The 27,937-nt window shown below is 40.8% G+C and overlaps 2 protein-coding genes across 2 annotated transcripts; both read right to left on the reverse strand.

Annotated features, from left to right (window-relative positions):
* Nucleotides 1-9,835: 9,835 nt before the first annotated feature.
* Nucleotides 9,836-20,440, reverse strand: ube2z (ubiquitin-conjugating enzyme E2Z). The gene is made up of 7 exons (XM_070848239.1): nucleotides 19,581-20,440; nucleotides 19,044-19,116; nucleotides 16,850-17,037; nucleotides 16,557-16,668; nucleotides 13,617-13,729; nucleotides 13,361-13,451; nucleotides 9,836-11,419 (listed from the first exon to the last, which is right to left on the reverse strand). The coding sequence occupies exons 1-7, from the start codon at nucleotides 20,045-20,047 to the stop codon at nucleotides 11,237-11,239; spliced, it is 1,227 nt and encodes a 408-aa protein (XP_070704340.1). The 5' UTR covers nucleotides 20,048-20,440; the 3' UTR covers nucleotides 9,836-11,236.
* A 2,062-nt stretch (nucleotides 20,441-22,502) lies between these two features.
* Nucleotides 22,503-27,645, reverse strand: atp5mc1 (ATP synthase membrane subunit c locus 1). Its single transcript, XM_070848360.1, has 5 exons — nucleotides 27,534-27,645; nucleotides 26,069-26,116; nucleotides 24,570-24,650; nucleotides 23,854-24,032; nucleotides 22,503-22,901 (listed from the first exon to the last, which is right to left on the reverse strand). Exons 2-5 carry the CDS (start codon nucleotides 26,105-26,107, stop codon nucleotides 22,787-22,789), a joined length of 414 nt encoding a protein of 137 aa, XP_070704461.1. The 5' UTR covers nucleotides 26,108-26,116; nucleotides 27,534-27,645; the 3' UTR covers nucleotides 22,503-22,786.
* Between the last annotated feature and the right edge of the window lie 292 nt (nucleotides 27,646-27,937).

Consider the following 27,937-nt stretch of genomic DNA (forward strand, 5'->3'; position numbering starts at 1 on the left):
ACACACACACACACACAGTTCAAATTTGTTTTGTCTGACCAACAGTAAAAAATAATATTCAACTACAATGATGGACAAACAGAGAAAAAGAGCAAGTGCCAGATATTTGATGCTTTTGCTTGACCTTTAGCATTTAATTGATGATCAGAATTGTCAATTAACTTTGCCAGTTGTACTAATTGTTACAGCACTAGATCAGATCATGAAAACATGTCTATATTTATTGAGTAAGTATTGTTTGGTACTGAGTTAAGGTGCTGGATCAGGCACTTATAGATCCTCCCTTTCCAAAGGTTTTTCCTATAGACATATACCTGGCTAAAAAAAAAGCAAGATTCTAACAATCTGGATGTAAATAGAACTTTTGCATGAAAATATCAACCTAATGGTCAAATTATGACTCTTGTCTATTACAACAAGATGGCAACTATACATGACATCCTTTTGCAAAATTTTAAATCTTTAAAAAAAGTGGGTGACTTCTGTCTACCTGGATTAGGTCAGTCGCAAAATGGGTTGTCGCAAGTCGCAAGTTTTTAGTTTAGTAGGATTCTGGTGGAGAAAGTGTTGGGAAACCACCATCTGAAAATTTAAAAGTTCACTGGGAATTTATCGTTCATAGAATTAGATGCTTAGCTTCTAAGATAAGATAAGATCAACTTTATTCATCCAGAAGGAAATTATTTTTATTTTTTATTATTAAGTGTAAATACAGCCAAAACATAAAAAATATACAACACACCTGCTGGATCAGTCACACAGGAGGGTGTGTGGGAGTACTTAAGGAAGCCTAATGAACAGGTTTGCTTCATTAGCCCCCCCCCCCCGAAAAAAAAGGGAGAAGATTTCAGATTTATCTCTGGCATGGGTCATACATTAAAATATTTTACAGTGTGTTTTTCCACTGGAAGAAAACTGCACGCCAAAAAGCCGTCACAGGTCGTTTTTCTGTGACATCCAGTCACATTTCAGATTAAAGCGTGCCAACCTCACAACATGAGCACAAAGTACCTCCCCACCACATCCACAGGTTTTATCAGCTTCTTAAACTGAATCAGAACAAAGTATGTAACTCCATTTCTCCGTAAACGAAACGAAACGAAACAATTCGCCATTTCCAGAGCAAGAACTCACCTGTTCTTATTCCGTGGCTGCTCGTGTCCGACTGGAAACTACCAGCTGACACTGATCAAACTCCTCTTCAAATGTGCGCACCCGCCCCAAGACAAGTGCATCATGGGAACAAGACATCCAACCAGACTAATCATGTTTTAATCTAAGCATAGATTTTATTCAACTTCTTCACTGTTTCGCCATTTAAATATTCTAAGTGACAGTTATATCAGTTCATAAGAATAATGACACAAGCTACTCATCAGTGAGGGTGCAGTGATATTAAGATTTTCCATGTTAAAAAGCATTTCAAATAGATTACAGGTGTGACTGGATTGACTTCCATTCATCCATCCATCCTGAGGGGGGAGACAGAGGGCCTTCACGTGCCTGAGCTGTGAATGAGAATAAAATAACTACTGTACAGAATATTTTTGATTCTGTTCTTGATTTCTCTGTGCAAACATTGAGGTGTATTAGTAAAGTAAGCAACTGAACACTCCTGAAGGAATAATGCAATGCTTTATGCATGCTAGCCCATAATAATACAATCCACAGTGGAAGAATAATATATACTAAATAAATGAAAATATGAAGACACAGTAGATCAGTCGTTTTGTACTAACGTCATGGTACATTTTGTCATCTTTTATAAATACATGAAAAACCTTAAAACGTAATTCAACCCAAGTATGCTTAAGTGGTTAAGTGCTTTAGTGATTTAGTTTATTATGAACTAATACCTTAAATTTTTCATGTCATTTTTATTTCATGTCAAATATACATTAAGATAAGATAAGATAAGGATGGGAAATATTACCTAAGATGCCCTGTATTTTGTGCAGCATCCTCTTCTCTCATTCCACCTCCAAAGAGTCAAACTCTGCCCTCCGGACAGAGCCAGCCTTCCTGATGAGCTTGTTGATTCTGTTGGTGTCAGCTGACCTCATCCTGCTGTTCCTTAACAGCACGGTAAAATACTTACCACAGGCGTTAAATTAAATGATGTTTTTTTTTAAAACAAAAATGGCACATGAATATTGGGCCCTAAACATGTATGGACTGGAGTAAACTTAATGTGGCAGTGTGAAATCTATTGGCATAAGTTAAAACTCTGTAAAACTGACCTTAGTTTTCTACTTTTCCTTATGTAAGATAAAACTGAACAGTTATGAATTGGTTATGTGTAATTCTGTCATGCAAATCACCATATTGACTGCACAATTTTTCACTTTTAAGGAACATATCAGAGATTTTACGAGGTTCAAGGTGCAAATTTTATTTTGTTATTCTACAACACAGGGTTGCATAATGAAATGCAAGCTGTAGTAGCAGGACTTTTGCAATGTTACATAGATGATAAAAAGCAGCCCTTGAAATTTGTTTTATGTGGAGTTAAAGGATATATCCTGCTCAAAAATAACTCCCCTATTCCTAACAGTGGTGCTGGAGGCCAGAGTAATGCCATGCAGAGTAGCTATATTGTTAGAAAATGTGTCTCTAAGGTGTTTGGGGCTGAGCAGAATAACTTAAGCTTTATCTGAATTTAACATGATTTGCTGGTCATCCAGGACTTTATGTACTCAAGGCAGGCTTGGAGTTTAGTCGACTGACTGGTTTCATTTGGCTTTATCAACCCAGAGGACGCATATGTAAGGCGAATTATATTCGTCCAAGCACTGTGGAACTCCAAGTCTAAATTTTGTGTGGATAGAATACTCATCGTTAACATGTACAGACTGAAATTGATCTGATAAATAGGACTTAAACCAGTTAGGGTGTGATGGTCAACGGTATCAAATGCAGCACACAGATCTAACAAGACAAGTACAGAGAGAAGTCCTCTGTCGGATGTCATTAAGAGGTCATTTGTAACCTTCAGAAGTGCTGTCTCTGTGCTATGATGCATTCTAAACCTCGCCTGAAATTCTTCAAATAGACTGTTGTTATATAGAAAATTATAAATCTGTTTGGGTACTGCTTTCTCAAGGATCTTGGCGTAAAAGAGAAGGTTAGATATAGGCCTATAGTTGGCTAATACACCTGAATCAAGAGTACTTTGGAGCAGCTCACTCCCCCAGCCCCAGCCCCAGCCCCAGCCTCAGCTCCAGCCTCAGTGTGGCCTGTACCAGAGCAGACCACCATTTTCATGGCAGCGACAGGAAGCCCTGCCTGAATCAAGTTTATCAGCGCCAGCAGGTATGACCTGAAGTCTGCCAGCTGATCTTCAGAGCAACAGCAGCACACCAGGGGGTCTGGTGCCCATTTTGTAGGGAGTCACTATTTGGTTCTGCCACCTTTTGTAGTCCTCCATGTTACATTCCTTTGCCTATTCACATGTACACACCCCTCCACACACACACACACACACACACACACACACACACACACACACATATTTGGGATTTGTTCCATTTGTAAGACCAGAATCTATGCACACTCAGTAATATTTTTGTTTTCATCTACAATATTTTTAGAAATTATTTTATTATTTTGCAAAGCATTATGGTCTTTTAAAATAAATGACCTCAACATTTACACTTCAATTCATATAAATTATGATAGCACAAACAAGAGTGCTGTCTCTCCAATCATGATCCCAATGCACTCATGGAGCTCTGATAAGTCTGGGTAAGCCAGTCCTCCTCCAGCAGTCAGCCTCTCTCATCTATGATGGTGTTGTGGAATTTTTTGTATTGTATGAATAAAGAAGAGTCTGATGTCTGGAGTATACGTTTGGTTTAATTGTCTTGCAAGAGGAAGAGACAAGTCATCACAGGGGTGATACAAGGTACTTCCCCGAGTTAATTTCGGGGTAGGAGTTTTATAGTAAGTTTGCTCCTTGGCGTTTGCATCAGTCTCCTGGGCAGGTGCTATCCCTAGTTTGTCATACAAAGAGGGAAGGTATCCTGTTATTTAAGTTTAGAGAAAAGGGAGTTTTGCTTGTGCAGAAGACTGAGGCAAAGGGAGTAAAGTGGAAAAGTTGAAACATTGTCTGATCTTCAAGGTCAGTTCAAATGGAGTTCCCAGGAAGATACCGTTAAGACCATAAAAGCTAAACGAGCATATAAGAACTGATGATCATGAGAATATATGATAACACACAGTGTATATGATCAAATTCTATTACAATGGCCAGATGTGAGATCAAACCATTTTTTACTTGATCTCCGAACAACACATCTGTGTGCTGCAGATAGCACCCTAACAACTAGACATAGGAGCACATAGAGATGAAACCTGGACAATCCTGCAATTAACATTAAGGTGCAAAGTCCCTTTATTTATATTAATCTAATAATCTAATATAGGATGGGTCAAGTATCTTATGGTAAATGTGATTCTGTACTTTTCCACACAGACAAATATGCTGTGACACATATCTGAAATCAGAAATGTAATATCATCTATTTTTATGCCATTTATATTAATCCAGTCCAATATGATACTACCAAGCGGGTGAGGAATATAGGCCATGCGGAAGTACCAAAAAATTTTATTACATTACATTGTACAGGTGTTTGTGTGGGGGCAACTTTTCCATGTGGGGTGCTGGAGGTTAGGTTGAGATTAGACTCACGGTACAAACAAAAGCACCCTCAGAGGTCCTTGGAATCCGTTCCTCATTGTACATTTATTGAAAATTACGGGTAACAAAAAAAACTCTCTGAGGTTGACTTTTCCGTCTAAATTAAATTCTCATTAAATAATCAAAAAGAACAACTTAAATTCTTAGACCTGTGGTCATAAATCTGTTTGTCGTCTCTCCTTCCAACACAAAAGAATCCCTCAGCTGTCTCCTGTCACCTGATTATAATGCAGGAGGGGGAGGAGGGAGGAGATGACCAGCGCTAGATACTTTCAGAACAATTCTAGCCAACATTTCTGTAAATCTAAAATTTCAAATTATTATCAATCAAAAATATATATAATTAACAATGCATGATCCAAATACAGTTCAAAATATAAATACAAATTAATTTCTTTGTTCATGCTTTGTTGGCTCCAACAGTTTGTGTTTCACTTAATACAAACTACAAGTAGTACAGCACCAACATCAGTCATTTTAGTGGATCCTTCACTCTCTAAGATCTGAGCTATGGACAAAAAACCTAATTGGTTAATTAGAACTAGAATCAGAGCAGGGTTAAATACTGTTATCATGTTAACTAAACCCAAACTATCTTATCCCTGTTGTCTTCTGCACTCCTCTTATCTGCAAAATTGACTGGTGTCTTTGTAGTGTAAATGTTCATGAGATAAGTGTTGTGCTAAAGAAAACCGACCTGCAAGATGCTAAACATTGATTTGGAGTATGATGAATCAGAGGATGTATTGATTATATTGACTGTGACAAATCAAATGATTTATTGATTATACTGAGTATGACAAATCAAGATAAGGATTTATTGAAGTATGATGTGTTGATTAATCTTAAAACTGTTAATAGACTAGGATAAATAATCACTTAAAACATGTCTTATATACTCTTCACTGCACCAAAATGTAACCTTTTATGAACCCTCACTACTTCACGTGTACTCTGCATGCGCCACGTGTATTCTTGATGTGTAATCAAAGACACGTAAAAAAAATGATCAGGACCAAGGACAGAAGATAAAGGTGTCAAATGAGAAAGACATGATATAAAAAAGAAAGTGTACCTAAAAGTATAGTCTAAAAGATTAGAAAGTCCCAGAAAGTCCCACCATGAGGGCAAAAAAGTTCCTGAAGACTTTTTGACTTCTCCTGAGAAGTTATCTTTTTTGCCTCCTGCACTTCAATTTTGAATCCTACTACAAGCCTATTTTTCCTGCATAATTGGACATTGCTAAACACCTCTGAACCTGGTCCGTTTGGCCTGGAACCTCAGTTCTGTGACCCAACATCTTCACTGGTCTCACTGGGAGCTGTGGTCCTTGAGTGACTGCACTCTGCCACCTGCAGAGCTGAATTCACGAACTAGTTATTTTGAAGCATTTGGATGCTTGCATTTTTCACGATTTCTTTGAACTTTGATATTACAAGTAAGCAGCAGTCGGCTGCTTGATGGGGTTGAATGCTGACTTTCGTAACTGTCTCTTGTTCTCTTCATTAGAACTGTGAACTCACCCTGGACCCAAACAGCAAACAGAAACCTCTCTCTGTCTCAGGAAACAGAACAGTGACACTGGTGTCCTCATCACCCAGAGAGACCAATGGAAGTAGTTGCTGTGTACAAATTGCCTGATGGGCTGCTGTTACTGGGAGGTGGAGAGGAAAGGGTGGGTATCCGAAGTAGTGACTTACATAGGAATCAGAAGGAGAGGAGGAGAAGGAAAGGTGCTGACTGCTACCTTGTGTGCTGCTTTCATGACCATTACTCTGCCTTTAACAGTAACAGAATGACAGCTTTGTATACGAGTTTCTAATAGAAGAGCGGTTTATCTGGCCTGGCATGCTGGCACTCTGTCCTACAGAGTCTCCTCTGACACAATGTTCCACCTGTGTTTGGGCTTGAGTAACTATATGATTAGGTTTGACCCCAGTGTCTCTTTGTTGGATGGAGAGGGGAGAGTCACCCTGTGTAGAGAAACAGTACTGGTGAAACAAGTCTACAGAAGATAATGGCTGCTGATCAAGTTGCTGTTCGTCTTTGTATTTTCATGTGATTCACAGTGTCTTAATGTACTCCACATGGGTAAAGGTTATATCAGAACTGCATATATATGAGAAGAATATGGACAATTTGAAAATAAGAAAATCACACAGGTTGTTGTGTATCTGTACAGAATTGAAATTATAAAATACAAATTTATTTTGAAGGTTAAAGGATTCTAATTGTCACCAAATCTCATTTAAAGTCCAACCAACATCATGCTCCATCTTTTATTTTCTTTGCGCTTTGAGAAAGAATAGTCTCCTCTAAGTTAGATGATGTAAAAGCACTTAAAGTAGTCAAAATGACTAGAAAGGTGTTATACAAGTACAGACCATTTGCCAAAAATGAAGGAACATGTCTGTTCCATTGCAACAGTGTGGCTGACTAATGGGCTTCTAATAGTTTTTGGACAACAAATGCTCTATAGCACAAAGGTGTATATATATCAGGCTTTATTACACACAATACTTGTTACAGCTAGTACCATAAATGTGTTAGTCTGCACATGGGATTACTTGACAAATAGAAAAGTATAGAATTAACATTATTTTATCTTGGAAATGTAGGTCTTTCTTTAATGGCCTAAAAATGAACACTGCTGTGACATTAACTCATAGTGGGGGTTAAATTATTTTGGCTGAGCATTTAGAAGTAAGCGAAGTAAAACTATACAAAATTCAGTATTCATTGCCCACTGCTGTTCTGTGTTTCAGTATGTACGTACATTACAAATAACAACTAAAAGAGCAGTTTTTTTGTCACGAAATGGCATGAAAACAATCAACTCAAACTCTCACGCTGGTCCATTGATCTACAGGTGCAGGTATGTTTTAAGTGAAGAAGCTCAGATGAATCCACAGTACACTAACTGATCAGCAGCAAACAGCAGACAAAGAGACTATCCGATGAACATATTTAGCAGCTAAAGAGCCAGACATTTCCTCTGGAGTTGGTAAAGAGCATAAAAGAGCTAAAAGAGAGTGAATGTTGGACTTCCATTCATTAGTTGGAAAAAAACATGACTCCACATTAATGGATATATGAATGCTGCTGGTTGTATGAATCAGCAGTTGCTGCACGTTCTACTTGTTAAGGTGTTAACGTGTCAAAGTTGTTTTTATAGCTTGTTCTACTGCCCCCAAGTGTTTCTTTAAGAGATATAATGCTGTATTAGACAGTAAATTGTGAAAATTTAAACATATCCAAAAACTGTTTCATCTGGTTTAAGTTAAAAAGATGTTAGATTTCACCTACCGTGCTCCAGCTTCCTCCAAAGAGGAATTAAATAAACTCACTATGGAAAAATACAGTGAAACCTTAAAGTTAGTGTCCAAAACACATATCACCCCTTTTGCATTGGCAGTTGGTGCCCATCTACAAGAAAAAAGAACTACTCACATGCATCATGACTGAACAACATTTTATTCTGTACTTTTCTAGAGCTTCTGTACAATACCAACATTTTCAAGACCTGTAAAGAATCCATTCTGCCACTAATCGAGGCTTAGGAGCCACAGAAGAGCCCTGCTTTAATTACAACACAACATATCCAAACAGGGATCTGATCACTTGAGGAAGTGTGTTGCAATCAACATTTTGGCAATCACATATATTCTGCTGGGAGGTACTTCTCATATAACCATTCTATAACATAATAAAACAAATTAAACGGAATGCCCTATATTAGTGATCCCATTTGAATCTTAAGTAACCTAATTCTTGTCAGTGAACCACTGGCAGCATAAGCAACTGCTCTTTTCTCTGTTGACATGTCTGTAGCTAAAGGCAGACAGTGAAAAGGAAATATAACAAGCATAACAGTCATTCATTTGTCTTATTCCTTATATTGGAATGCTTATTTAAAAGTATAAAAGGGGCAATATGCTAGGGTCAAAATGGCTGTATCTGGACTTAGATGAGCAGTTAAAAGCTTTGGGAAATATATTTATTCCCTTTGTGGCAGAGTATAATGTGAAGATTGACACCACTGTTGTATCTGTCAAATTCAGTTACATCAGCCAGTTGGGGGGGATCCATCAGAATCCAACTACCAGCAACAAAGGAGATCCATCCATTGTATATACCGCGTATCCTTTAAGAGTTGCAGCTGGAGCCAATCCCACCTGACTTTCGACCAGAGGCAGGGTAGAGACAGACAACCATTCATGCACACACTCATACCTACGGGCAATTTGGGGTCATCAATTAACCTAACCTGCATGTCCGGAGTACTTGGAGAAAACTGACGCAAGCACAGCCATGCTATATTATTAATTAGGTGATAATTAGTAAGCTTCACAGGTGAAGGTAGGTGAATTTAACTATCCAGACAGAGACAGGCGAGTTGTTTTTATGCTAAGCTGGGCTAACTGGCTGCTGGCTCTGCCTTTACAGTATATTTACTGTACTGACACAAGAATGTCATCAATGTTCTTATCCAACATTCTTATCCAAGAATGCTAATAAGCACATTTCCCAGCATATAAAACTACTCCTTTAAAGGATGGATTCAGATTTTATCACCTCCATCACAATAAAATACTCATATCATGTAACAGTTACTGCTAGTGGTTACTCCTCCTCTCTATACTGGCTGTGAAGACATTGCTTCCTTATGTTCACTGTAACAATGAATTGCAAACTAGTCTTATTACTATCTGCTGAAGTGGAACAAGCACTGTAGATCTCATTTCCCATTTCTTACAGCTGACTCTTCACAGCTAGTATGAACCAGTGGAATGATGACAAAGCCTAATAACACATTCAACATACATTAGGCATGTGAATACTGATTTAAGATGGAGTTGAAAAAAATCCAAACCTATCTTTTTGGATCGTTCCCTTCTCTTCTATTCTTGAGAACACACATTGGTGTTCACACTGCAACCAGTGCTGTCAACCACTCTATTCATTTCCTGTGTTGTAGATCAGTATAACTGACCGGGCAACATTACCTAATCAGATGTCTTCATTGTCATATTTCTCCTATTGGTGTGACATTGTAACATCAAACCCAACTTTGCGCCAAATCTGACATCTAGTGGTGAAAAGCATGCATCGGAAATAACAAATGAATATTGGTTGGGTACAGGGTTCATCTGTTTATTTTCCATAAAAGCTACTTAGTCAGCAAATGCCATCCCTAGAATATTAAATCAAATCATGAAGAGACCAATGCAAATGAAGTCAACAAGCCTGATTACCTGTCTGTTTATACCTCTGTATAAATGAAATCAAAACCTCGGCTGGGCCCTCATTCAGACAGAACAGAGCGACTGAGCTACAGTATGAACACATGTTAAATAACTTTTGCTTGCCTCCAGTACTTCCAAAGACTAGGCGGATCTGACTAAAAGTGGTTTTGGTTTGTATCTTGAAATCAGAAGAGCCAGCAACCCAAAAGACAGCAAGGTTTCCAAATAAACAATGCACCCGACACACAATGCAAATTAGCATTAGTTTCAGCACGAGAGAACATTATAACAAAAGGGTATAAAGGTGGATGTCAATGAAACTGACATTTCTCTAATGGCTTCTTATCTGGTAAACAGATTTCAACAGCACTATTAGAACTGAAAGCTAAGCAGAACTTTTTGTATAATACACAGGAATTGTTGTATTCACAAAGTCAACTGCTGATGTTTTACTTGGCCTGGCTGTAGAGGCGGCTATGGTCCAGTTTGAAAGAGTTGTGGAGTGGCTTCACCCTGCCGTGAGGAGACAAGGCACATCAGTTGCAAAGCCTCGTCAAATAGTCACCTTCTCAAAACATCTTCTATTGTTAAAGGCCTGCCTTTGCTCCCAGCTTGCATTCAAAGCAGATGGGGCTACTTTGAAAGAGAGCCTGCTTTGATGAAAACCATCACATTCATTGCATCCCAGCCAACTCAGGCCAATCACCTCACCTCTCCCAGCCTAAGGTCCCTTCGTCTGGCCCAAACCTGCCTTGACTTCAAAGCCTGACTATATCTCTGTTTGGGCTTATGAGTCAAAGTGGAACAAAATGTTGAAATATTTCTTTTCGTCATGTCCATTCCTACAGTGCATTCAAAAGTTTGGGCCTTTTATATCCAAGCGACAATGGCTGGCCAATCTCCAAATCTGTCAGGCATTTGGGCAGCCAACTTGAGTTTTAGAATCAAACTGGCAGCATCAAAATAACAGCTTTTTTATAATAGCTACAAAAATAGCACAAACACACCACTCCAGGCCAAATTTGACAGTATTTGACAAGCGGATGGTGTTCATTTTTCATCGTCAAGAGAGCACCACTATTTCTTCTCTCACTACAACATCCATACAACAGAAGCTTGATGGAATCCTGAGCCCTGGACTCACTGCAGCTTTATATGCAGGTGTATTCTCCTCTGTGATTCTGTTCCTCCACTGCAAATAAAACGAAAAAAAAAAAAAAAAAAAAAAAAAAAAAGTTCGTTCATCTTTAGTTCTGGGCTTGGCTCCAGTCCAGCACCATCCAAGGAGTCAGGGCTGGGAGCTGCCCTGGCTGTCGGGGTCCGTCCCCGAGGAGCTGGTGTCTGAGTCTGAATCATCATCATTGTGGTCATCCTCCGCCACGCTTTTCTCACGTATTCGCCGGTGGGTAGCGCTGAGGCGAGCCAGCAGGCCCTGGTAGTCGAAACGACCACGCTTCTCGCCAAATGGGTCCTGAGTAGAGGGACAGAAAAATGAACAAGATGAACAGTTTCTTTTTCCCTCACTATGGCGTCTGTGTTAATAACTCCTTGTGTTAGTATACAGTGGGTACGGAAAGTATTCAGACCCCTTCACTTTTTCCACATTTTGTTATGTTACAGCCTTATTCCAAAATGGATTAAATTCTTTTTTTTCCTCATCAATCTACACACAATACCCCATAATGACAAAGAGAAAAAAGTTTTTTAGAAATTTTTGCAAATGTATTAAAAATAAAAAACTGAAATATCACATGTACATAAGTATTCACACCCTTTACTATGACACTCAAAACTGAGCTCAGGTGCATCCCCACTGATCGTCCTTGAGATGTTTCTACAACTTGACTGGAGTCCACCTGTGGTAAATTCAATTGATTGGACTTGATTTGGAAAGGCACACACCTGTCTATATAAGGTCCCACAGCTGACAGTGCATGTCAGAGCAGAAACCAAGCCATGAAGTCAAAGGAATTGTCTGTAGACCTCCGAGACAGAATTGTATCGAGGCACAGATCTGGGCAAGGGTACAGAAAAATTTCTGCAGGATTGAAGGTCCCGAAGAGCACAGTGGCCTCCATCATTCATAAATGGAAGAAGTTCAGAACCACCAGGACTCTTCCTAGAGCTGGCTGCCCGTCCAAACTGAGCAATCGGGGGAGAAGGGCCTTGGTGAGGGAGGTGACCAAGAACCCGATGGTCACTCTGACAGAGCTCCAGCGTTTCTCTGAGGAAATGGGAGAACCTTCCAGAAGGACAACCATCTCTGCAGCACAGCACTCCACCAACCAGGCCTTTATGGTAGAGTGGCCAGACGGAAGCCTCTCCTCAGTAAAAGGCACATGACAGCCCACTTGGAGTTTGCCAAAAGGCACCTAAACGACTCTCAGACCATGAGAAACAAGATTCTCTGGTCTGATGAAACCAAGACAGAACTACTTGGCCTGAATGCCAAGCGTCACGTCTGGAGGAAACCAGGCACCGCTCGTCACCTGGCAAATACCATTCCTACGGTGAAGCATGGTGGTGGCAGCATCATGCTGTGGGGATGTTTTTCAGCAGCAGGAACTAGGAGACTAGTCAGGATAGAGGGAAAGATGAATGCAGCAAAGTACAGAGACATCCTGGATGAAAACCTGCTCTAGAGCGCTCAGGATCTCAGACTGGGGCGACGGTTCACCTTCCAACAGGACAATGACCCGAAGCACACAGCCAAGATAACGAAGGAGTGGCTTCGGGACAAGTCTGTGAATGTCCTTGAGTGGCCCAGCCAGAGCCCAGACTTGAACCCCATTGAACATCTCTGGAAAGACCTGAAAATAGCTGTGCAGCAACACTCCCCATCTAACCTGACTGCAGAGAATGGGAAAAACACCCCAAATGCAGGTGTGCCAAGCTTGTAGCATCATACCCAAGAAGACTTGAGGCTGTAATCGCTGCCAAAGGTGCCTCAACAAAGTACTGAATAAAGGGTGTGAATACTTATGTACATGTGATATTTCAGTTTTTTATTTTTAATACATTTGCAAAAATGTCTAAAAAACTTTTTTCACTTGGTCATTATGGGGTATTGTGTGCAGATTGATGAGGAAAAAAAAGAATTTAATCCATTTTGGAATAAGGCTGTGACATAACAAAATGTGGAAAAAGTGAAGGGGTCTGAATACTTTCCGTACCCACTGTATATATACTAACATTCTAATGTTAATACCCACAACTGTAACATATCCATTGACATGTTTTGAGATATGTGATATTGTTCCATTCCTACGGTGCGTGTATATATTGGTAATTTTGTCCATTAAAAATATTCATCTCACAGGATTTCCCTACACTGTCACTAAACACTATCTCACAATTAAAAATGTAAAAGACATGAAAATTTATTTGAATAATTCATGATAAATATAATCACCTGCATGTTCTGTCCCTGCAGATGCAGTCTTTCTTTGCAGACGCCCTCGTAGAAATCATAGTATTCCAGGAAGGACTTTTCCATCACACTCCTAAAAAACACACAACATACACACACCAATCAGCTAATAAGCAAGAAAAGTGAATGAGGTGGAGTGGGCAAGTGGGAAGGACAGAAAGGGAGCACAGAGAAGGAAAGATGTTAAAGACTGGAGGACTGAAAGTAAAGATTAGCTGGACAATAATGTTGGTCTCACCACAGAGCCTCAGGACAGGGGACTTTGCCTTCAAGCATGTCACACACAGCCACCCTCATGGTTTCATGGCGTATACACTCGTTGTAGTTCTTACTGTCCCCTGGGTGGCGCTCCTGAGGAGCACATACAGAGACATTTCACACTGCAAAAAGTCACTGCATCAAAATAAGCAAACATAAGAAAACATGAGCTGAAACCTGTAACTGATTTACGAGGCCCCTTGAGGCAGGTTTGTGATTTGTGATATTGAGCTGAAAGAACAAAACTGACTTGACCTAGTGGGCTAGTTCCTGAAGTAACACTCAGGAGGTGTTACTAAATAAAAGTTGTGTTTAGCTAAAAACTGCAATGAAATTAGTTTCAATATACATGCAATATTCTAGTTCAGATGCTGCCTTGTTCCGCAGCTCTCAATGTAAATTTTAACATCACACACATCAACTCCTGAGTTGATTACCGCTTGCTGCTGTCTTCCTAAGTCAGACACATTCAAGTTAAGGCGCATTCTGGTCATTTTGGGGGGTTTCCGTCTGAGGATTGCCACCAAAGTGTACGTGGAAGTAATTTATAAATGTTTAAAAGTCTAACATGTCAAATTTCACATGTATACATTAACACTTTCAATTCTAATTACTATAAGAAAGCTCCGCACCCCCTCCGTAACCCTTAAGGATAAATGGTATAGACAATGGATGGATGGATTACTACAAGAAAGTAACTTTGATGACAGAGCGACAAGAATGCATAGACTGTACTTGGGCAACTCTCCTCTCCATTTTCAGGTTTGTGTCTACTGCACACAAAAACATTCAAATAATCTATTCAAATGTGGTTTCTTACTGTTCATAAACTAGGCAGCATCAAGTATATCCATACACCATGGTCTAATTAATAATGAAAAGAATTTGATGTGTGTGAGAGAGAGAGAGAGAGAGAGAGAGAGAGAGAGAGACTCTGTACATGTGCTGAAGGCCCTTATGATAGATAGGAAATATTGGTTTTATAGGTTAACCTGCTATATAATATGCTAGATTATATATAAGGTTGCTCAGAATTGAATGTTTTTGACATTCAAGTTTGCCCTTGTGTGCTTTATGTTCCTTGAGAGAACAGATAAAGATAAATACTAGAGAGAAAAGGAGAGAGGGAGAGAGACTAGAGAGGGAAGATGGAGAAAAGAGACAGGAAGAAGACCAGGCAGGGACTTAAAGTATGAATGATAGGTAAGATGGTTGTGTGCATGTGTGTGAGAGAAAGAGAGGAGAGAGAGAGAGCAAGAGCGGAAGATTTTTTTATTTTTTTTTTTATTTCCTTTACCAGCACATCAAGATGGTTATAGAGAAGTTCGATATAGAAATTGTAATGCTGCTTTGGTTTAAGGTAAATATATTTGTCTATGTAAATATATGTATAATATAATGTAACATGAAATGTACTTTTAAACCAAATTTTGAATTCATTTCTTACTGAAAAAAATGTGTTTACATTTTCTCAGAAGAGGAAAATGAAAGTGGACCCTGGAGGCCATGGGGACAGGCTGTACAGGAGATGACGCAGGATAAGTCTTCAGCAAACAACTGAGCATTTTGGGGTCCCAAAAGCCAGCTTGAGTGATCAAGTCAGTGGAAACGTGGCCTCTGACTGTGTCCATGGTCAGAGACAACTGAAGAGGAGAATGCCCTGGTGAAGTACTATTTGTATTCTACCAGTCATGGGTTTCAGCTGACAAACCTCCAACACCCGGAGGCACCTCAGACTGTGCCTGACCAGATAAGGTAGATCAATTTCAGGGAGCAGCACTACCATCGCCTTACTGCCTGGACCCTAGACATCACTGACTGACCACGGGGGTGGATACATAGACGGTGAGCTGTTAAGGAAGAGGCTTGTTGGGCATTTCCCGTTTGCCGTGCAAGAGTGCCCGCTGCTGATTGTCATGGACGGTCATCAGGCTCACCTCAATCTTGAGCAGGTTCGGGTGGCACAGAGGGAGAGGGTCACTGTGTCATTGCACACATCTCACATCCTTCAGCCTCTGGATTTTTCTTCAGACACTTGAAGTCAGATTTCTCTGGTGTTAAAGGAGATCTGTCATGGTGGCTGTGTTCAGGAGGTGTAGCCTCTACCCTCTGGACCCAGCGGCCACTGACTGGTTGCAGATCATGCTGTCTGGGCCCTCCACATCACCTCTGCCAACCCCTTTGCATCTTCCTGGGCCATGCCTGATGTTACCCACCCCTTCCAACGTCCCTCAGCCCCTTTACCTCCCAATCCCTAACAGCAGAACTGTCCCACCTCCAAGCCGGAGACAACTGCGCCTGCAACACCAGCAAGGTAAGGAGGAACACCGCCAAAGCCAGATTGCTCAGGAGATGTCTGACATCTTTGAGCGGGTGGAAGACCGTGCTGCAAGTCACGAGGCCCAAGCTCTGGCTAGAAGAGACAGGCAGTAGTGAGCCAAAGACACCAGCCTGGCAGCCACTTCCTCTACCCTGCTTGGCAGGTCCACTCCAGCTGCATAACAAGAGCGGCCCTCTGGGCTGCTCCTGCCACCAGCAGCACACCATCCATTACAAGCCTGCTCAGGGACAGCAACTTCCCCCATTTCCTGGTTGGTAAATGGATGGTGAAGTATGTCGATCTTACTTTTGAATTTATGTAAATATGGGAAAGTATTAACAATTCTGATGTATAGACAAGATTAGTATGGCTGACATTGTTTATTGCTTAGGTTAGTGTTTTATTTACTTTGTACAATATGGTGTTTTAACTAACCCTGACTTCTGTTTCCACATAATGCTGATAAAGTGTGTTTAGGTTCATGGGGTAAAAAGCCTTGCACAAAAACTTTGCTGATTTTTTTCCCTCATTTGTTCTTAATACAAAAATATATTACACTGTGTGTGTGTTGGGGTTTACCAACACACACATATACAGTACCTGTTCAAAGCCAGGTTCATTGTGATAGGGGTTCTCCGTCATTAGAGACTGGATGGAGATGAGTACCGATGAGATACTCTGGGCTGGACTCCATGCTGGGCCTGTCCATGTCCTACACACACGCACAGACACAGACACACACACACGTTAAAAGTAGTTTATAATGTATTGACACCACACATTAGACAGAGACACAACAAGCACACTACTTGTTTCTCACCATGACCAACTGTCCTTAGTTGGATTCCTATGAAGACAAATACAAAGTACGAAAGAAATGAACGCTGACTCACCCCAGGATACTGAGGCAAACCTTGCCGTTGCGGTAAAAGTTGGGGTTGAAGCGGACAGTGTTGTGTCCGGTGGTGATGAGTTTGACCCGTGGTGGGTGGATGGGGTAATCGGGGGGGCAGCGGAACAGGAAGAGAAAGAAGCCGCCCTCGTATGGTGTATCAAACGGCCCTGTGATCAGGGCATGGATCTGTGTAAGGAGATAGAGAAGTCGGATTAATGGAAAAGTGGAAGGAAGGATGTCGGAGTGGAGAGGGGAGATCATGAGAAGGTGACATAAGAAGAGAGGGATGCTGTGGATGATGGATCAAACCCTGCTGAGAGGAAGAAATGCAAAAATGCGAAGAACATCCACTTTTACTATGTACTGACCTAAAAACTTTACTCCTTCCCTTATCAATGGACTAGTATCAACTCTAGTTGAACTAGAAACCCCCATTGAGGCACATGCTGAAAAACCTAGCTACTGCTTGACATAAACACAGTATATTTAAAGTGTGCAAAACAACAAGACATACTTTTTTCTTTTTCCATCAGTTTATATTTTGCTGCTTACTTAATCACAGCAAAATGCAAGTGTTCATATTCTAAAGACCCTGTATGTTGCGTTGTCAAGTAAAGGGATAACTCGAACCTTAAGATGTACACCACAACTGACCCAAAAGCACAAGACAAGTTGGCTCCACTATACTCGAAACCATATAAATAAGCTATAGAAATTTGGGGATTCTGTTCTGAGGAGTGATGAAACAAAAGTGGAACTTTTCAGGTCTATGGATCAGCGGTATGTCTGGAGGAGGAAGAATGAGGCAGACGCTGTTAAGAACACCCTGCCTACAGTGAAGCATGGCGGTGGCTCAGTGATGCTCTGGGGCTGCTTTGCTTCTTCTGGCACTGGAAACCTGCAGCGTTTGGAGGGCAAGATGGATTCAATCAAGTATCAGGAAATGATACTTGGAGAAAAAGTCATGTTGTCTGCAAGGAAGCAGAAGCTGGGGCGTCACTGGAACTTCCAACAGGAGCTAAGATCCCTCAGGTGAATAAAAAGTGGCATATTGTGTTGAATTCCGAGAAAACCACCTGTAATATTAGCTGTGTTGACCTATTTCAATTGTTCTTGTTTGAGTTGTTCATTGAACACAGCTTAAAGTGTGTAAGTTTTGCCAGTACACCTAATGTGCAATGGGGGTTTTCATATTTTTGAGTGCAACTGTAGTTGGATCAAGTTGTTTACAGGTCTGAAATGCCATCATATAAGCAGCATGTCTTAACTTGATTGTATTATTTCTGTGGAAATATTTGGGTTTAGGTCAGAATTTTTACAACTTAATTTGTGTAACTTTGGCCCCTATTTCTAGTCACAATATATAGGACATCATACTCACCAAGTTCATTACTGAGATTTGTGGACAAAGAGACATCACTACAACAAACTAAAATAGGAAAACAAAATAATAGCAGTCACACAACCAGACAGATTGTAAACAGACAATTGAGACAATGTGAACCACTTAAACCTAATTTGACAGCAAACTATGTATTTGAAACTACAGTAAGTTTTAGTATGCTGAGACTGATAAAAGCCTGCAAACTGATCTGCACTCTCTGCTTGTGGACAAGGTATTATCTCTGGTTGGAGGTGAGGCCATGGAAGTCTGTAGTACTTTATTGTGTCCGTCCCTGCCATGTTGCTGGGTCAAAGATAGACTGGTTTCTTGTTTAAACACAAACAGGTACAGCAGATGTATTTGTGTGAGCATTTCTCTCGGTCTGTGGTGAAACTGATTATTTACCTGTGCTTTACAGAGTTGAAAGATCTTGTAGAAGCTATTTAATAAAAGTTGGGATAACTTCAATATGTGTTATAATGACTGTGGCTGTGACTTTGCACAATCGATCAGAGTAGAATGAAGGTGGTCATCTACACGTTGTCAGGTTATACGCCTGAGCTGGACAGGATTAATATCAGATTGACTGTGATCACAATCTAGCCAGATGTTGAAAAGACGTTCATGAATCAGTCTCTCTAAGATGCATACATCTTTACAACATTACCTCCTAAGTGTGGCTATGTCAGTCAGTGCTTAGTTTAAGTAGCCACTACAGGATCTGTGCCCTGTGCTAACGTCAGGGTGTCACAACGGACCAAGCCTTTTTACGTGAAAGACAGCGTTGTGCCTGGAGCTGGCCTTTTACCTTGGTCATGTCTTGAGGATCAGGGACGACAAACATCCCCGGAGGTGGTTCTTTGTAGATGGACATGATATCCCTGCAGGCACAAAGAAAGGCAGGGAGACAATTGAGGTTCAAGTACAAAGTTATGGTAGGGATGGAGAGAATATCTCAAAGATAGCTGCAAGGACTTTGCTTCTGAAAACATGTGACAGTTTTAAGAAGCAGAGTTTTCAATTGGAATTTTTCAATGTTAGTCGCAGACATCTCAAAATCACTGTAGCAGGCAAATCCACAGCCCTCTACCTGGCTAGATACTCTTTGTAATTTGAGTGAAATAGCCCTTTCATGACGTTTTATTCTTGTCCAAAAAACAAATCAAGCATTGTAACTTAAAAGACAGTAAATGCTGGCAGAAATTGTATGGAAAGATTTCGCTTTCGATTTCCACACACCTGAAACGTTTCAGGGCCTCGATTCACCGGAAAACACAGTTGACACATTGTAACAGCACAAAACATTACTCCTGACAGTTCCTCCGAGTGGAGATCTTTTAATTACCTCTTTATCCTCAGGATGCATTGCTGGGACGCCTTCTCGTTGTCCCAGTCAGTACTGAGAGTCGGGTCCCAGGAAGTGGCGTGGATTTGGGACAGGAGGCCCGCTCCTGCCACCCCGGCCACACCGCTGACCCCGAGCCCAACACCGGGGAGAGCCGAGGAGGCGTGTACGGTCGGAGACACAGCCACGACGGGTGGCGAGGAGCCGGTTGTGAATGTGTTCCCAAACCCGTCTGGGGTAGCGGTGATAGCGGACATAGGGGCCACCACGGCGGTTAGAGCACTCTGTGCGACTGCTGCGGGAGGAGGGGAGGCCGGGTTAGAGCTGGAGTGGGCAGCGCTGGCTGCAGAGTGTCCTCCGGTCAGAGAGTTGGCTAAAGTCGGCAGCAGCGAAGATCCACTGCCCTGTCCAGTGACGCCTAAACCAAGGGCACCGCCGCTGGACTGCTCTCCAAAGCTGTCGGCCATGGCTCGCGAGCTACAATAAACCCGTCGGTGTTGACTAATTTATAACGCCAATGCTAACTGTTAGCAGCATTGACAGCTGAATCCGAAGTTACCTCTGCTCGCTTAGTCCAGTGGGATCAGAGAGGTGTAAAGCGGGGTAGAGCCGAAGACAGAGGCGAGGCCACAAAACATGGGATTCCTTTCCACGACATGGTAGCTATTTAACGTTAGCTTGCTTTTTCCCGGGCCTCCAAAGAGTATGAAGTCGTCAGCAAATTTACCCTCGCGCCTTGTAACGGCTGTGAAGGAGCTCACCGTCCGGCTGTTGTCGGTTTAGGGGAACATGTTGGCAAAATATGTGGTTTTAAACCGACCACATCACAACCCCTTCAGTCACATAACGCAACTTAAGGGTCTGATTTCATACCAGTCAAGCTGCACCGAGGTGAGAAGACACGGGACATCCGGTTGGAACTTTCAAAATAAAAGTCTCATTTTGGAGAAGCAGTAGTGTACAATGGAACTCATTCGCCAACTGTTCTTGAGAATGAATCTGTTAAAGCCCACGTACGCAGTTTTCATGATGATTCTGGTATTCACTAATGTTTTCTTATTTGTTAGAGATTTGTTCTTAGGTGAGAACAGAATATACACACACTCCAGAGCATACTTGAGCACATTTGAGTACTGACATGTTTGTGCACAATAATTTATTGCAGTTTTTCAGTTCTACAGTTGTGTATTACAGTATTTGACTTAAATGCCATTTAGAATATTTGTAATTATTTCATTATTTCACAAAGCATCATGGTTGTGTAAAATAAATAAACTCTGCATTTACAGTTCACATCAATTATGATGACACAAACAGTAGTGTGGTCGCTCCAATAATGGCTTCGATAGGTTCGTGCAGTTCTGATAACTCCAGGCAAGCCTGTTTGGAAAGATTTTTGGGTTTCAGATTTGAGAACCAAACCAACCAGTCATTCAATCAATCAATCAAACCATTTTGACGTCATCAGTTGTTCAATCTCCCTTTGGCAGTGTTGTGCTTAATTAATGATTTAAAAACATATGTTTAATCCCCCAAAGTTAAACACATGCATAGCTTGGAACCAGACATCTTGGGGGGGGGGGGGGGGGGGGGGGGGGGGGGGGGGGAGTTTTGGACATAGACTGAGAAAAACAATGATTAATTTCTTATATTCTAATGATTCAAAAACTGTATAGTTTATCAACAAAGAATTTTGAAGAAAAATACTTAAAAGGAACTGGACTAATAGCAATAGTGCAGTTCATTTTCTTAAGTTAGTTGCTGCATTGTGGGAAGTTTATTAGCAGGTGTCCTAAGAACCTTTTTAATGGAGGCTTTGAGGGGAACCAGTGATTTTCTGTACCAAGACTGATATCTTGTGATGTGACCTTCAGACCAAGTCACCATAATTACCTGCAAAATATCATGTCAGGGATGATAATGTACAATGAGCCGGAAATTATTGCAAAATGAACCCCGACTGGTTGATGTAGGACCACGGTGCAACAACGATCACTCCCTGTTGTACATTATCCTGCTTATTATGCAGCTTTGTACTAAAAAGGATCAAATGTGACAAAACAATTTTATTGCTTCTGCTATCAGAACTGCATACATAGCAATGGCCTGCTAGACTTAAGACCGCAGAATGCCGTAACTGACCAATCAGAATCATGTATTCAAGTTCTACAGAATGATTACTGGACATGAGCCAGAATCTGCTATAACCACCAATACTGTAATTAAAATATTTTAAAATACCTGTAAGTACTTGTTGTTGCACATTTCAGTCAAGTTACTACATAATCATACCATTAGCACCACTACTACAACATAAAGCTTGTGGTGTTTGTGGAGTTCATTTCTTTCCAATCATTCAACTATGGTAAGAAAATGAATGTAAGTGGACTGTACTTGTAGTGCCTTTCTAGCCTTTGACCACTCAGTCCTTTAAATACATTTGCAGACCTGCTTGTGATAAATTCTGCAGCTGAACAATGTAGTTTTACATTGTAATATTAAGGTTTCTTTAAAAAAGCCATAAAAATAAAATTAGGACTATAGTTCTATAGCTTATTGAAATAATGGAACCAAAAAAGCCAAAGACTACGTGTAGCATTAAAAGCTTAAGCCAGCTGTGGTGTAGTAAATTGGCCGACACATCCAGAGACACTGGAGCCTTTAAATCCTTCAAAATCCAAGTACGCAAACAATACATTGAAAGTTAGAAACATTTGAAGTTGCACAACTTTTAAGTTCAAGTGCTTATGTGAAAACTGCTCACGAGCAGCTGAGGTTCACACATCTGTGCCATGGGAAGTCAGACAACAGTTAACACTTTTGGGTGCCAACTTTAGAAGGAGGGCAAAATATCTACCCTTTGTGTCTTGTACATACGCAAAACTTCACTCTCTAAGCAATGAAAAAGCTCAACACTGACCATTCAATTTATCCCAACCATTTATTCTGGACAGATTATTTCAACCAAAGTAAGGTCTTACATAAAACTTCTGGAAAACAAAAATATGAACAAAAAAGTAGGATAGGTTTGTTACTCTCAGATGTGAATATTTCCTTTAATATTTTTCTGTTGATTGGAATGGCCTATCAGCTCATTCAGAGTTGCCATTCTGTAAACCCTCCTCTGAATGAATAGGAGGGAGGGAGAAGGAAGCAAGGAACGAATGGAGGTGGGGAAGAAAGGACCTGTGGGTGCGTTTCCAGGTTTACATGGCGAAGAGGATGAGGAATGCCACCATCAGACAGAAGAGACCCATAGCCTCAGACAGGGCAAAGCCCAGGATGGCGTAAGAGAAGAGCTGCTGCTTCAGGGAGGGGTTCCTGTGAAGGAATGGCAGATATACAGTTAATTAAACATTAAGTTGACTTTTCTTCCAAAATTTTGCCATCCCAAAAGTGTCAGAATTTCATGATTAGTACAAAACCCATTTACATGAGTTTTACGCAAGACGGAGTATGAACTGTAATGTGCATGGGAAATTACATGTTCCTGTTCTTTTCAACCATAGCTGAGAGAGTTCTCCATTTTGTATTGGTTCAATTCCCCGGGCCTCAGACTCATTCCAACTGTTCTTGGGTCCTAACTTGTTTTATACATGTAAGTTTTTCATGCGTCAGTTTTCCACTGGTCTATTTTGGACCAGGTTAACAAAAAACAAAAAACAATGAACAGATGAAAAATGTTAGTTTGCTCATGTAGAACGTGGCCCAACACCTGCCACAATATGATAGATCATGTCCACTCAGGAATGACACTGGAAACGGTCCAAAATTTGCCAAAAATAGATTTTATATGTACACATCATATTCATATCAAATCTTAAGCAAATTGTCATTAAATCATCATTATTTCAAGCTATCGTTTCCTAGGTCAAGATGAAAATTCTGGTGTTTCAAAATAAAATCCAAATTCTGAAAATTTTACATCGCCACAATATTCAGGTAAATTAATGAATGCAGTTTGAATGGCCTAAAGGGACTATGTAGAGGGTTAGTGAGTGGGTGAAGTGGTGTGGGAGGCAGGGTGGTTCTATTACTCAGGTAATGGTTTACAAAGTCTCTCATGTTGACACCTACACTAATACAATTCAAAGAATGTGGTTTCTAGTCACTATGTTATGTTTGTAGTTGATTTCAACAAGGTCATCTGGCTGGTGAAGACTGATCTTAAAATGAGAACCGTCAGTTACTAGTATCACTGCTGTGTGCGCTGATCAACATTTCAGGATGCTGTGGATAAAATATCAAATCAATAGATGAGTAAAGCGTTTACCTAGCATAGCCGATGATGAGGCTGCCGAACACGGTTCCAATTCCAGCTCCTGAGCCGGCTACACCCACTGTAGCAGCACCAGCACCAATGAACTTGGCGGCAGTGTCAATGTCCCGTGAGACAGCGCTGGTCTGGAAGGACCGGGTCAGAACTGCAGACTGGCTGATTGGCAACAGAGCCTGGTAGAGGGGAAACTACAGTTCATGCCACTGTTGCATCAATTGAGAGGAGACTTAAAGGCCATTTATGCATCCATTTCATTCCTTGATGCATCTTCTAAGTCAGCTATATAGTACCGCATAAGCAATGAAAACACAGGAGGGGATGCAGACACAAATTGTGAAACCCAATATCAAACAAATATAAATTTAATGTCAGAATGGAAGATAAAGTTCTGCAAGAAGAGGGACAGCAGAAGAAAACATGCAGTGAGTGAATTAGGGTAGCAGTGTAAAAACGGCCCTCCAACCCCCCCCCCCATTTAGGACATTAGAGGTAGGAAGAGTTTTAGTTTACAGTTTGATGAGGGCAAAATGCCAATAATGAACAATCAGGTTTTACTATGCATGTATAAGAAGGGCAACTATCCCTGCTGTTATACATTCTAATCAATAAATGACATCACATGCACGTCATGGTATTTGTTGTGTTGGCTGGAAGACCAGAGCCATTTATAAACAACTGGGTTCAGGATGATTGAAGGCTTAAGGACTGACCTGCTGCTCCACTGTGGCTTCAGGTCTGTTGAAGAGGGAGACGGAGACTGGCCGTGCGAGGACTCTGGACCCCCCACGCAGCTACAGACAAACAAGTTTACAACATTAGCACATTGACAATGCCACTTATTTCACACATTTTCAAGAACAAATACCAAACCTAGGGGCCAAAACTAAGACAGGTTTACTTTTATTGCAAAGTGAAGTTACCTTGCATTAAATCGTTGGGTTTTCGGATCAGCTAAAACATTGCAATTCTGATAGAATGCTTCAACATTTGTGTAAATGCAGCCTGTTGTCAGTTATATGATCATTTATTTCAAATATTCATATTCATTCATTTGAAGCTGCCCCAGGGATTGAAAAAGGTTCAAGTCAACAGATGAAGAAAGTACATTACATGCGTCAAGATAATTGTTTTCAAAGACTAGAAATTGCACTAACCACATTAACTAAAACCAGTGAAAGTAACTGGTATAATTTATCATTATAAGTGCTTTAAGACACTTGATTCTGTCAAAAATAAATGAGAAAAGAGACATTCTACTTCAAGACTGCCAAAATGATTATACTTATTACCAATACAATTCAAATTATGGTTAATGCAAATTATTATTTTTTATAAATATGCTACATCTCACAGGTAGGTTAGATATAGGTATGAGGGCAATGTAGCTACACACACTGAAATGATTTCTATCTGTAGAAGATTTTTCTATATCATTTCTACCATGAAAAATGACTTGTGTTAACAATTAACATTTAACATTTAACATGATGAAGGCACTTGACAAGGTACATACATAATACAAAATGTAAACCATACTTTGGCGTTTTACTTTTGCCACTTTACTCAATATTTCATTAAACAAAAACACAAGAGGAAGATCTTGGATGGATAATGAGAATAAATATGAAAAAAAAAAAATTGAAAATCATACTCCAAACCTCTCTAAACTAAAAATAAAATCAGGCCTGAATTTGAATTTTCCTTGTATATGCTTTGCAATTGATGGCAAAATTTCACTGAGCATTTCTGCTAACCCCTACAATTACATTATGACTAACTGGACGTCAGTGATGTTGTGCCTGTCCCACTGAACAAAGTGTTGTCCTCCACAACACCTGCATGTCTAACATGCCGTACATGCTGTAGAGTCAGCTGACGTCCAAATCGAACCAACTGTGCAACTATCAAAGAGCACGGACCAAAATATTTGTCATTTGGAATTGCATCCTGGAATACATAAGGACGTAAAAAAGCTCATGCAGTACAGAACATGGTCAACCTTTGGTGTCATGTCATTGAAATGTAACATTTTGCATTCCACAGGTTACATTTCAGTGAAGTTCCATTCAGATTTTAAGAATAGCATTACACTGAAAAGCTTCACACAAAGTTACTAATGCTCTGTTGATGTCCCCCACCCTCACCCCCAAAATTATACTTGTACATATCTGAATAATATTATTCCCATAAAGTATTTCAGCTGACATACCACAGCAGGAGAAGTGACAAACTTGGCGCAGGCATACATGGCTGGAAGCTGGAGAGAGAAGAAACATTTTAGATCTATAATTAGTATTCTCATTCAGTCCCTCCTGGCTGATCAAGCAGCAGAGTCAGTGATCAGGCAACAGGCTGTAGCAGGAATCAAACCTGAAACTTGAGAGACAGTGCAACCACCAACACAAACAAATAAAAGGAAGCCATCTAGAGGTTGTGATGGAATTGAACATCAGACATTGAATCAAAGTAGTACACTACTGTAACATTCCTCCAGTGACTTTCCAGGGAACTTAAAAATAAAAGAATTGTGCAGACTTGCATGGGCTGAACATACAGGTTCAAAAAGGTGATAGATACAGCTGTAGCATTACTGTAGACAGACACAACTGGGTTCACAGCTCAGGGTCAAAGTACACACAGTCATGTAAGTAAGTTACCAGTGCATGAAAAAAGATCTCCATGGGAAATAATCACTTTCATGGTAAACGTCCTGGCCAAAGAGGAAAGTGGAAGCACACAATATGCAAAGTCTGGCAACAAGTAGCTGGAGAGGAGCGATTCAGGTCTGTTGATCCTGGACAGCCCAGCCAAGAGGCTAATCCAACTAAAACTACTGCGGAGGATAACCTCCAGATAAACCACTAAACATCCACACATGCTGCTGAATGAATGGCTATAACACTCCCACTATCAGGCGCCATTAATGTTCGCTGGAACCTTGAGGACGCCTACAAGATCCACCTAGTCCAAGACGAACAAAAATTAGTGATTACGAAAAATAAAAACACGATTTTATTCATTGCAAGGAAGGTCAGCTTGCATAATTGTTTCAGCTATTTAGACCAAGGTTTTGCCGACTGTCCTCTGGAAGAAGGGAAGCGCCGAAGACAAGCTAAGTGGCTAAGCAGTCTACAGACTTGAAGGTCAAAAATGAACCACAGACTGTTACGTCGGGCCTGAAAAGCAAACGCGTTGCACTCATTGATACAACACACCTATTGCAGTGAAATGACAAAGGGCGACACGACATCGCAGGTCTGAGAGAGGGATGTCCTTGCAGCGGCAGACTGACTGAGAGCACGGTAGGCCCCAGACTGTCAGACATTTTACATTCTGTCAATTCAACTTGGCCGCGCGGTGGCCGGAGTGTGACCAGTTACTTGCACCGGCAGTAACGCTACGACAACCCCAATGCAGTCCGCATGTTTTATTACCGCGCTATTGCCGGCAACATAGGTAAGACAGTGGGAAGCACACCAGTCGGCTCATTCCTAGCGGTATTTGAGTAGCCAACTTAGCTTGCTAGCTTCCGAATGTTAGCAATGACAGCTAGCTTTACATGATGTTCCTGACGACTCACACAGTAAACTTTAAATGTCAGACAAACATGAACTTAAAATACGGACTAACGTAAGTACAAATGAGGTATTGGAGCGGCGAAAGACGAATATTACCGGTTTGTTTCGGCTTTCGGGAGGTCCGAATACGCTGCTCTTGCACACGGCGACAGTAAGTGAGTGTGGGACGTTTTAGACCATCACCTTGTGATTTATAAGCTCAGCGTCTACATCCTAAACGCCGATTGGCCAGAGAGAATCCCACTTCATTCGTAATTTGCCAACGTACAGCACTCTAGCCTATCGGATATAGCTTTATTGAACAACGAGGTTTTTCACTGGCCAGAATGTTTAAAGAGGGCGGGACCGAAGGAACTTTCATTAATTCTATTGGACAGTGCTGCTGGAAATGAGGAGTTTACAAGGAACGACCTTTCAAAGCACATCCAGTGTCCTATGTAGCTATTGGTTAGTCTAACGGAAGTCCCGGCTTTTTCCAAATTTAGTATTGAGCCCTGTAT

This window comes from Pempheris klunzingeri, chromosome 17, assembly GCF_042242105.1.
Source record: "Pempheris klunzingeri isolate RE-2024b chromosome 17, fPemKlu1.hap1, whole genome shotgun sequence".
Taxonomy (NCBI): domain Eukaryota; kingdom Metazoa; phylum Chordata; class Actinopteri; order Acropomatiformes; family Pempheridae; genus Pempheris; species Pempheris klunzingeri.